The sequence below is a fragment of the Festucalex cinctus genome, chromosome 6 (genome assembly GCF_051991245.1).
Source record: "Festucalex cinctus isolate MCC-2025b chromosome 6, RoL_Fcin_1.0, whole genome shotgun sequence".
Classification (NCBI taxonomy): Eukaryota; Metazoa; Chordata; class Actinopteri; order Syngnathiformes; family Syngnathidae; genus Festucalex; species Festucalex cinctus.
In genome coordinates, this window is record NC_135416.1 from 16,220,187 (window position 1) to 16,232,488 (window position 12,302).

Genomic DNA, 12,302 nt, shown 5'->3' on the forward strand with positions numbered 1-12,302 from the left:
AGTTTAACAAATTGATTCAAGGCGTCTTCTAATGGTTGTTTTGCGAACGTGTTTTTATATTTATCAGCATGTGTTCTGGTATTCATCTACTAATGAACTTAACATTTCTCATTCAAACAGAACAATAATGCACTATGCAAGGTTTTGGATATGAAAATGTTTATTCAACGATGGGGATTTTAGTGGTGTCTTTGTTGGCTCATAGAGGAATCGGCGCAGAAGATTTAATAGTTTTTACTTTAAAGAAATCACAGAAAACAAAAATGAATACATTGACGAAATCTAATGCGCGGACAAGCACCATAGAATATATATGGATGAATTTCACAAGTGAAGAAAATGACTTGCTTTTTCAATAATGAGCAATATTCCCAGTGGATGCAAAGATGGTACATAAATGATTTTTGGCCGTGACTCGAGCCCTTAGGCCACAGGTGTCAAACTCAAGGCCCGGGGCTCAGATCTGACCCACCCAGCGCCGGACTGGGATCTCATTTTCAGCCCTTGAGTTTCAGGGCTCAGGCCGGCCCAGTTTAGTTCAATGAACAAGCACAATTTTACAGTTTGTATATCAATAAAATAAAATAGATGAGCATTCCCTCCAACAATATTCATATTGCATTTGATCAAAAATGTAATTAACAATTGAATGCTTTTACAAGAGCAGAGTCTTTATTTGAACAACTATGTGAATATAAAATGTGCAAAAGAAAAAAGAAACCATTAAGCAAGTGTACATTAAATGGGATAAGACATTTTACACTTCACAAGACACACTTACCAAATGAAATTAAAACAGCAAGATTAGTTTCTGTGAGTACACTTATTTTGAAAATGTGTTCTCACCACTTCTGGTGCACACCACGGAGCTGACTGCCGCTACCGTAATCGTAGGAGGCTTTCCCACCATGGTTTGATGCTGTTACTAGTAACACGTGATTGTGTTTTGCTTCTTTATGTGTTATTATACAGACAAGGTTTAATATATTGTTATATTGTTTATTGTTTCTATTTGTGGATTAGAGTTTTACTACTTTTGATATTAAATTATTGTAACTCGGTGACACTCTTAATAACAAAGACATGCAGTCAGTGATATATATAATACATGTCAATGGTCATGTGCGATAAATAATATTGTTGAGATTTTGTAGGATTTTTTTTCATTACCCTTCCTTACAATAAAGTTAAACAATAATTGACCAAGCTAATAGCCGTGACTTCTGATTTCAAAACTAGTTATCCACCAATTTGTTGTGTACATGTGTGTTGTAATAATACAATGAGATGATTAATCAATGTCAGCATGGCGCACTGAGAGAAACCGTAACTAAAAAGTTGCACAAGGCCCACACTAAAAATGAGTTTGACAGCCTTGCTGCACTCACTGTGATGTCATTGCCATGTCATTGGCAAAATGGCTGCCCCTCTGAGATGGATAAAATTGGATAGCGTTTTCTGCTTAATTCATATTTCACAGACCCACGTCAGCGTGTTTAGACTAGCATCCCTATTATACTAGATTAAAACAGCACATCACAGTGCGATTATCTGAGGATGCGAATAAATGATGTGCAAAAAGAAAACAAGAACAACAAACTCATTTCATTTACTTCATATTTAATAAGTGAATGTTTAGAAATTAATATTTCGTTTCTTCCATCTCAAGACAATATTGTTGAAGTTGGTGGTCACCTTTTTAGTTCTACTTTATCAGCATGATGTAGCATTATTCTAAGACTAATGTATTTTGATTGGGGAAAATCCCTTTTACTTGTCATTTCAGTCAGAATAAATAAAGTGTAAGTTATGTTTTGGGGAGTTATATGACCCAAGTGGACATTTGTAGATCCTTACAAATGTTCTTTATCATTCCGTTTCCCTCCCAACGTTCAGTTTTGAGAATCACAGCTAGTGAGGATTCTTGAAGAATAGCCTCAAGGCTCCCGCCATCTGCTGCTGCGATTCATCATCCGTCTCACTGCCTCCTCCAACGGTTTTTGGGTTTCTCCTCACAATCAGGGCCCTCGCAGGTGCCAGAAAGTAGGTTGGCGGGTGCCGGGGCAGGCTTTGCCGGAACGGGGGTCTCCTTCCCGACGCTCATGAGCAAAGCCGGGAGCTCGTACGAAATGGCCTTCTCTAAACGGTCCAGCAAGCAGTCGCCCGTCCAGCTGCAGTGGTAGCACAGCTGCTGAAAGTTGGACACTGGATTCACGCCAAAGAAGTCTTGATAGGTCTCCTTACTGGGCAGGTCAAACTTGCTGACATTGGTTTTGGCCAGAATGGATTTGAAGATGTAGTACTTGTCCGGGTCAGTGACGATGTCTTGAAACACCTCATAGGGATCACTAAACCAGCCCAGCTTTTCGTGGTAGGTCTGGAGGTAACGGTCAACAAGGAGGGCGTGAATGCGCACTCGGATGCCATGCTGCCGGATGAAGGCAATCTTGTTTTCAATCTGGTTCTCGATCACCTGCAAGAAGAGCGCGAGAGTAAGAACAACCCGGCTTTTTAAACTAGAATTGTCATGTTGGGTGGATGTGGAGAGATGGTCCCAATGGTGGAAAAGCAAGGCCGGGAGACAAACGGGAATGAGAATAACTATTAACTGAAACCAAGTAGAAGACCACATGGGACGTGAGCAGACTGAACAAGGACAAACTGGGCATGATGTGGACAGACTTGGCATGATATGGATAGACTTGGCATGGCATGAACAGACTTGGCAGGACAGACTGGGCATGATAGGATGAACTTGGCAGAACATGGACAGACTTGGCTAGACGTGGACAAACTTGAGTTGACGTGGACAAACTTGACTAGACGTGAAAAAAACTTGCAACTTGACTAGATGTGAAAAAACTTGACTAGACGTAAACAATGCTACCACGATGCGTGAAAAACCCCACTGACTAAATACAACACTAACAATACAATAACAAGACACACCTGGGAAACACAGCAGGCAGAGGGCACTAATTACATCACACATACTGGGAAGGGAAGAGACACGTAGGTGGACAAGGTTAACAATAACGAGACATGGGGAGAACTCAGGACAAACACTACAAACACCTAAAACCAAACAAAACCTAACCCCATGGAACCAAAACATGACAAGAATAACACAAGGTTGAACTGTTGCGAACCATTACGTCATACCTGGTTCAAGTCTTCCAACAGAGACGTCTCTTCCTTCATAAAGAGCTCCCGGCTGGTATCTACTGCGTATTCCTGAGTCCAGAAAGAGCTCACGTACACCCGAGGAGGTTCTGTGGCATTGATGAGGGGCGCCATGCTCCAGAACAGGGCTCCGTAGACCCTCATCAGGTCCTGGGTGGTGACGCTGTCGGCCTTGTTGAGGATGATGCGGATTTGGGACTCGCGGCCCTTCATCTGCCGGAAGAGCATTTCCAGCTCGCCTCCCACATCAAGTTTGGTGGGGTCAAAAACCAGGAAGATGAGATCAGCTCGGTCAATGAACCACTGGCACACCTCGTTGTAAGGGTACCCTGTAGGGGGTGAAGACAAACGAATGCTGTAAGTTCTCAGATGTATTTTGATGACATCACCGTCATCCCTCTCAGTGTGGATGAACTCCTCCTGGGTGCCTTTCCTCACAGGATTCTTCTGTGCCCCGCCACATTGTGGTTTGCGTGTGTGTCTGTGCAGTGTTTTAAGTGGGCCGGAACGCACCGGTACGGAGCTCCGGCACTTCTAAAGATCACCCTTGAGCGTTCAGGTACTTCTCGACGTGCAAAGAACGTACTATCAGCGTTCCGTTACGCTTGACAATGCATTTTTTGATTCTCAAAAGCTGTAAGGGCGAACACCGCTCATCTACAGGCTTGCATATAGTATGGAAAACGCCTCTTTTAGCGTGTTTGCGAGAGGGCGCAGGGAGATGGCTTCACCGCACGCAATGAACACGGAAGTGCTCGCTGGCCGCACGCACCCCTCGTTGAGAAGCATGACGGCTAATTTTTGCCGTCGCAAGTGGCAAAATGGCAAAAGTGGGACGATCATTGTAAATATTCAATTGTTTAACTGAATTCCCCTATAATGATTTCGATTGCAGTAAATGTCCATCCATCCATCCATCCATCCATTTTCTTGACCGCTCATTCCTTACAAGGGTCGCGGGAGGTGCTGGAGCCTATCTCAACTGGCTCTGGGCAGTAGGTGGGGTACACCCTGGACTGGTTGCCAGCCAATCGCAGATTTCAGCAAATCATTGTACAGAAACGTGTAGGCCATAACAGTTGGCCTTTTTGTGCCGTATGACAATATATTTTTGTATAGCTCTGCGCAAGCTAGTTCGCACCATTCAGCACCAAAAAATGAGGAACTTCTGGAAATTTTTACAAGCTTTCCACCCAAAATGTGTACGTGAGCCACCAGTAGAGAACCGCTAAAGTAACTTACCTCTCTCTTGCTGCTTGCGGTTCTCAATGATGCCAGGAGTATCAACAATTGTGACCCTCTCCAGAAGCTTGTGGGGCATCTCGTAGCCCACCAGCCTTTCGAGGAAGCCCTGGCCAAACTTCTCCAAGGGCGAGAAGGAACGTGAGCTGTCGGCTGCCATGACGATGCCCTCTATGGTGCGATACTTCTCGCCATGCATTATTACGGTATACTCAGAGGTTGTGGGTTCAGCACCTGATGGAAAGGTAAACTGAATATAAATGTCTCTGGGTTTTGGCATATCAACTCTACAATTTTACTTGCAATATGAAAATGTAGCAGTTGTAGGGTTCCAAGTAACACATGTAAACAAATAAAACAATTGCGGACCAAAGTAATGTATGATGGGACTGCTTTCTTATGAAAGCATAGTTCCCTTCCCATGAGCAAGGCAGTTAACCCTCACTTCCTCTTTGTTACCACTGTGATTTTGAATTAGTTTCCTGTAAAAAGAATGAAAAAATTATCAACTAATACTTTAGGGATGTTCGATACCACTTTTTTTTTTCAGACCAATACCAGTAGGCTACAAAAAAGACAGATAATTTCAAACAAAGATCTATAGATCCCAATATAGCATTTTTCCTTAAAATTGCAAGAAATTAATGGTGATTTTCGATTTTTCTCATTTCAAATTTCTAATTCCTGATCATAAAATGGCCACAAGATAGGTCGCCTTCGCAAGTATTGATACCTTGAAATACGGCCAGGTATAGGCTCGATACCAATACTTGTCCATCCATAATAATTTGGTAAAATGTAACAGTAAGGTTACAAAATATTCTATTAATATATGACTTACTTTGTTAAAATTCATTATTTATTGTAAATATCTTTCATAGCAGAGTATTTTCCCCTCTAAGATAATGCTTATAAGTTATATGTGTTAACTGCAATATAGTCAACATAAAATAACAACTCCTTGAGTAACATATGAGTATTTATTTATACATTTTGGAAAATACATTTAATCCTGTTATTGTAGCAGGTCAAATTGACCCATTACATTTTTTATGAACTCAGTAGTGTCTAACCAACTATAATTATTCTTAAAATGGTGAGTAATGAAGTTCATATTTAGATTTCATTTTTTTTCCAGTCAGACAGATTATATAACAGGTCAAATTGACCCAGGAAGTTAATTGCTCTTTCTCACAAACTAGCGCACAAGTAAGAAGAGTGTGAACCAAATACTCTTACCTGTGTATAGTTCTTGGGAGGTGTTTTGAAGACCCAGCAGGTAGTTGATCATGGAGGACTTGCCCACACTCCAGGGTCCAAGGAACAAAATCATGGGCTTAGAAGCGATTTCCCCATCTACATTTGTGAAGGAAAGACAACAAGACCCAATTTTGATTGACTGACAGCACGTGGCTCATTAAGTCCCGCGTTTTCAGGACTTCCCTGCCCTGATTTCTTGTGCCATCTGGTGGCCACAATCTTTGATCATTCAAACGCAAGATGTAGGCGCTACCTAGCTTGGCTCATATTAATTGATACGCAGTAGTCATATGACACAGTCTGTGTGATTTAACCTGTGACTTCATGCTGCCTGAGTTCATTGTACTTGAAGGCTTGCTCCACTGGTTTGATGGCTGTGTGGTAGATGTTCAGTAGCTTCTTCATTGCAGCTAGAGAGAAACGGATTTGAGATTGAGAAAATGATAGGTCAAAAGTGGGAAGGATTGGGGAATGGGCTGTTGATATTAGGTTGAAAAATTGATTCACTTCCTTACCTGTCACCTGGGCTGATGGTTCAGCAGCAGCCAATCTCAGTGTGTCCTCAATATGGGCGCGGTCCCTCAGTGCTGGAGCCTCATTTGATTTTCCTGATTGGCAGAGCAGACTGTCAGTCAGAATGCTTGATGCACCGATATTATGAAAAGTTGTTCATTAATTTATGACATCAGGGTTTCTCCTGCGTACAAAATCAAGAGGCAGCCACCTCCAACTGTGTTCATTGAGCGTGGCAGGAACACATTTTAACTGCAGTTGCAGTGTTGCGCCATTATGGAGGCGCTATATCAACAGCAGTTGCACTGGAAAGACCTGAAGCAACAACCGAAGAAGAAACAGCTTTCTTTTTTTCTTCTTTTATTTTTTATTTTTTTATTTTTTTATGCTTTAATGTACCAAAGAAGAAACAGATCATAACACAACCGTTGCGCATGCCCATTTTCTGGTTGTGACCCAGAGGCGGCGTGCTCCAGCTATTGCCAAAGTCATAAAAACACAGTATATACAATACACATAATCGTGTTTTACAACAATGCTGAACTATTTACAAATTAATAGGTACTAGTGGATGATTTTTTTTAATGATTGTAGTTAAAAAAAAAATGGCAAAAATGAATGGCAACTTTGTACAGTATTCATATAATCTCTAATTTCTCGTCCCTGATCGTAAAATGGCTGCAGGAGGGAGACCCATAATTCTATCAGAAAGAGATGGGAAAACGAGGTCAAGAAAGTAAAAACCCTGCCAGAATTTGACCCTTAGCCATAGGTGGTTTTCGTAATGACCTCGTTTTCCTGCCGGTTGAGTACAAGCATCTGTAGCGAAAGCCAAACTGTGGCAGGATTTTCACTTTCTGGACTCTGCCTCAATTTGAGCCAGGAAAAAAAAAACCTGGACATTATAATGAATTATGGGTATTCATGTTTTGAATGGTTAGGTTTTAAATTTCCATCCATCCATCCATCCATGCATCCATCCATTTTCTTGACCTCTTATTCCTCACAAGGGTCGCTGGGGGTGCTGGAGCCTATCCCAGCTGGCTTTGAGCAGTAGGCGGGGGACACCCTGGACTGGTTGCCAGCCAATCCCTGTTTTAAACCTTTTTTTCTTAAAACATTCATTTCATGAATGTGATCCCCAAGTGAGTGGACCACCTGTGCTCAGAACAGGCTTGACTATTATATCACGCTGTAGCACATCTATCAGTCTATTCGCTTCCTTTGCTATTTTGGTCTGTTTATTTCTGTACCAGAGGTTGTCGCTAATTCCTCTTTAGCCACAGTGACAGTGTCATATTCAGTTGGAAAAGAAAGACGGGAAGCTGAGAAAGATCTTTTAAGTGTCATGACCTTTTACATTTCATTAATTGCAGTTGCAAATAAGCGTTTTCGAAATGTCTGATGTGTTCTGTGCATGGAAACTGAAAATCAGCCAATTTTCTATAGCTTTCATTAGATTTGTTGGGGTCTATTCTCGCTGACTTAGGGCAAGAGGCGGGGTAGAGCAGGGATGGCGCCACACCGGGTCTAGGGGGGTGCTATAGCACCATCAGCCCCCTTGAACATTGTGCTTGAATGTGAGTAAATCTAAACTCAGTTGCTCATTTATAGGTTTGTGACTATACAAAATATTGTGTATGGCTGGAACTACAGATGTGCGTTGATTGGATTTTTATTTGTATAATCATTTATTCTTGGTTTCTAGATAATGTAGTGCAGTTTAAGTTTGAGTCTATTTAGGTTTGCAATTTCTGTATGACTTTAAGATATATGTTATGTTTACTAGTATGTTGTAAGAGCATATGACACCCTTTGATTTTTTTGTAGTACCTTCGGTCTGTGCAGACTCGTTGACCTCCGCCAGGGTGTCCTCCACCTCATGAGCCATTTCAATTGTTTCTTCTCCAAGATCTTCTCCTGTTGCTTCCTCAACAGACTCTGGTGTGACTTCTTCAACGACCTGTACTTCAGGAATGACTTCTGGCTCGGCTTCAGGCTTTGAAAATGCTTCCAGCTCAGAAACAGGTGTAAGTTCTGGGGCATCATTTGGTGTTTCTTTCTCGGATTCTGACAACACTTCTGGCTCAATTTCATATTCTGCTTCAGGTGCTGACAGTGCTTCCAGTTCAGCTTCAAATTGGGATTCAGGTTCCGAGACCACTTTTGCTTCAGCTTCATGTTCAGCTTCGGGTTTTGATATCAATTTTGCTTCAACGTCATATTCTGTTTCAGGTGCTAATATCACTTCCGGTTCAGCTTCAAATTCTGATTCAGGCTCTGAAATCACTCCTGGTTCAGTAACATGTTTTTCGTCAGGTTCTGATACAACTTCAAGTTCAACCTCATATTCTATTTCAGATTCTGATAATGTCTCTGGTTCTGCTTCGTATTCTTCTTCATCCTCTGATGTAACTTCTGGTTCAGCTTCATATTCTGCATCAGGTTCTGATGTCATTTCTGGGTCAGCGTCATGTTCTTCTTCAGCTTCTGACAAAACTTCTCGTTCACCGTTATAATCTGTTTCAGATTCTGATATAACCTCGGTTTCAGTGACATAATGTGCTTCAGGTTCAGATGTCACTTTTGGCTCTGCGGGTTCAGCATTCATTTCAAGAATGTCTTCTGGCTTTGATTCAGCACCTTCAATTTTCTCCTCAGCTACGTTTCCCTCTTGTATCTCCTCCTCTGTTTCCTGGAGAAGTTCCTCCTCTTCTAAATCATCACCGTGAGGGATAACTGCTTCATCTTTTGCCACTTCTACTGTGTCTTCACTTTTGTCATCCTCATCCATAAACTCTCCTGCAGAAGATACAACATCGCCAACTGCTTCATTCTCGTTCACTTCCTCCACAATGGAGACCTCATGTTCAACAGATGCCACCTCCTCTTGGTTCTCCTCCTCTACTAGGTTTGGGAGAACAGCTTCCTCTTGTTCTTCTCCGTTTCTTGGTTCCTCTACAGTGGAAGGTTCCGGTTCCGCTATCTCAGCTGGTTCTTCTTCTCGCTGTGAGAGTGAGGCCGACTCTTCCTCAGTCGCAGCCGGTTTTGGAGTACAAGGTGGACACACGGGCCTCTCTGGGGCCGGGGTGTCGTTGGACGAACTTTGGCTGGTATTCTCCTCCGCGGTGCCACATCCACAGGAGAAGAGGTTTCTCTCTGGCTCTTGGAGCCGTAGAGGTACCAGTGGGTCTTCATCAGAGATGGATGACCCTGGCACCAAACCACATAAATAAAGAAGAAATTAGATAATGTTATCTGTATGTGCTTACACCATGTTGAAGTGTAAGTTTTCGCAAACAACACATAACACATGCTGCTTTCCATACTCATTGTCGTACAACAAAATAATGTATAGATTGGATAGGATGAATGTTGGCTATTCATTTATTTACATGATATTCTATCCAAGATAATTGATGAAAAAAACAGCAAAAACAAAAACAGCTACCTATAGAATATGCTAATTTGAGAGCATGGGTTTGGTTTTTGAGATTGGGTTTATCTGTATTATGATGCAAGCAGCATCCTCACTCTTGCAATAACCCCCCATTCTCTCCCTCTATTTTCAGAAACCGAATCACATATTAAGCTATTTATTGCAGATGATGTGCTTTACGAGCTTATCACGCTCTTTTGAGATTGTCATCATTCAAGTTCATGCGTCAAATGTCGCATGTTCAGTGTGTACTGCCACTGTGTGTCTTTATTATTGCACGGGATACATGGAGGTGTGTCTCCGGTGTTCCACAAATGTCAGCAAGTCTGTTTAAGGGTTTCTTGGTCATCCCCTGCACTACGTTGTGTTTGGAAACCTGGGTAGAATATGAAGTGTGGTAACATGCCTTGGTGCTGAAAGTCACCTTTCTGTTGCAGAAATAGGCCCACAATGACTCATGTGGTAAAAAGGAGTGATGTTTGTGCTTCTATTTTTTTTTTAGGGAGGTGTTGTGATGTCTGCTTAGGAGCAAAATACGGGCGTGGATGAGTCATGATTAAATAAACCTAATTACATGCATAGACTTACAAAATGGTCGAAATGTCCATGTTTAATATTTTGGAAATACATTAGACAGTTTCCAAGTGAATCAATAGGATTGTTAAAGGGAATAACTTGAAAAATTAGGTAATACTTACAAAATGTAAAATATTTGAATATTGTCAGCATTTTATTTTGCCAAAAGTAGACGTGCATGCGATGTTATTTTCTTTATTTTAGATGTTGTTTTTCCTCTTTAGGGTGCCAGGTGACAAACATAAACATAGACAAACTGCCGTTCACACTGCTCCACAATTTGAAGTCTACCATGCATGTTTTTGTACCTGGAAAAACCCCACCGATGCACTGAAAGATTAGGCAAAATCCACACAGCTGAGATTTGGACCCACAACCTCTCCATAATACGAGGCAAACCGCTATAGGCCACCATGTTGCCTGCAAATTGATGCCAACAGTATTTTAAAATGTTCTATTTTTCTTAGTAATATTTGGTTTGTTTGTTACAAAATAAATAGACTGTATACAGCAAAAGGTTTTTCCCCCCTGTTTCCCTGTTTTTTCCAATTGATGTACGTAACCATATATTCCGGTTAGAATTTTGTGATTATTTCTAACCTCAACACAATATCCTTGCTTGGAACTTCATACACATATTATTGCAAGCAAATCTATACAGTGTATTCTCATCCTGTAAGTGCTTTAGTGTGTCTGTTGTAGGCATGGTGAAGCTGGAATGACAGATTAATAGAGACTCTGAGCTTCATCTAAACTTCACATGAATCAAATACTATTAATTGACACATAACCTCAAAGTGAATGTATCGATGTGCATATCCGTTTAATAAAGACATTTATGGATTGTGGAAAGCCACAAAGAGATCAGCGAGCCGAGTATCTGGTGACGATTCAGCCTGACAAATGTCTGGCGTGTGGCTACAGCTGTTTGCTGGGTCCAAAATGAACCTATTGAAGGGCACACAAGGATATCCTAATGAAGTTGAAAACACAAACTAATTGCACATAAATCTCTTCGTAGCTAGTTCTGATGTACATAATAGAATTAATGTCATTATCATATTGTAAGATCTGAAGAGAATAAATGAAAAACAGAAGAAAGCAGATGCAAAATAGCTCATTTCATAGTGATTAATTGATATTTCAAGTGAGTGGTGGTTGTGTGTATGTAGTGATCTTAAATCAATCTGTCAGCGGTGTCGCTCCAGAGCAATGAGAATGAGCAGCAGGCAGAACATTTTCCATCAGCTGGTGTCCCACCTCAGATTGACACTTCCATTTTATATCCTCAAAGATTCTAACTGAACATCATCAATAGGCTATCACCAATCATTTTCTGTAGAACTGACAATATTGTTAATTGATTAATTCCTATGATTCATATCTATATATTTTTCACATTATCTTTTGGCCACTGGAGTAAATAGTTCAAAAGGTCCAGAATGCTGGTTCACTATGCTTCCTGAGGAATTATTTTGTGTCCACATTAAAACCATACACTTATTGTGTAGTCATTCTGCTACAATGTACAGTATAAGCACTCTCTCAATTTCCCTCACCCAATCCTCATAAAATCTACACTACAAATAATACTTCACATGCTCCAAGCACAGCTGCACTGACAGGTTACTGCACAAACACCAAAGCCTCCCAGCCATACCTGCAGCAGACAGAGCCAGCAGAGCCAGAACGCAGCACACATGGACCAGAGACTTCATTTTGGCTGCAAGGGGGCCACCCCTCCTCTTCCCAAGATATATATACCCCACAGGCAGAGTTAGGGGTCATGTGCCCAGTAGAGGTGGGGCACAGCAACTGTTTTCTAACCCCGATGGGTTATTTCAGCAAGTACTATACTATACTGTACTGTACTATAATGTACTGTACTGTACTGTACTATAAAAAGTTGTTGACTTCAAAGTAACATTTTATTTTAAACATACACAGGAAGGGTCATCTTTTTAGCCATTGTACTTTCATGAATATTGTATATTATTTTTTCCCCAAATGTAATCAATCATGACTGTTTCAACAGCATGGTAACCCAGTTTGGTGTTTCCCAACCAGGACCCTCTAGCACACGAGTGTG

General features: G+C 41.2%; 1 protein-coding gene across 1 annotated transcript; it reads right to left on the bottom strand.

The window, feature by feature from the left end:
• Positions 1–1,294: 1,294 nt before the first annotated feature.
• Positions 1,295–11,931, bottom strand: LOC144020728 (uncharacterized). Its single transcript, XM_077524475.1, has 8 exons — positions 11,874–11,931; positions 8,032–9,411; positions 6,201–6,293; positions 6,000–6,095; positions 5,665–5,781; positions 4,426–4,659; positions 3,163–3,512; positions 1,295–2,473 (listed from the first exon to the last, which is right to left on the bottom strand). Exons 1-8 carry the CDS (start codon positions 11,929–11,931, stop codon positions 1,979–1,981), a joined length of 2,823 nt encoding a protein of 940 aa, XP_077380601.1. The 3' UTR covers positions 1,295–1,978.
• Between the last annotated feature and the right edge of the window lie 371 nt (positions 11,932–12,302).

Excerpts from the sequence above, each read along its gene's own strand:
- LOC144020728 (XM_077524475.1), bottom strand. The coding sequence starts at position 11,931 with ATGAAGTCTCTGGTCCATGTGTGCTGCGTTCTGGCTCTGCTGGCTCTG. Across the intron at positions 9,412-11,873 it reads GCTGGCTCTGTCTGCTGCAG|GGTCATCCATCTCTGATGAA; the intron begins GTATGGCTGGGA and ends GTTTGGTGCCAG. Across the intron at positions 4,660-5,664 it reads CTCCCAAGAACTATACACAG|GTGCTGAACCCACAACCTCT; the intron begins GTAAGAGTATTT and ends CCTTTCCATCAG.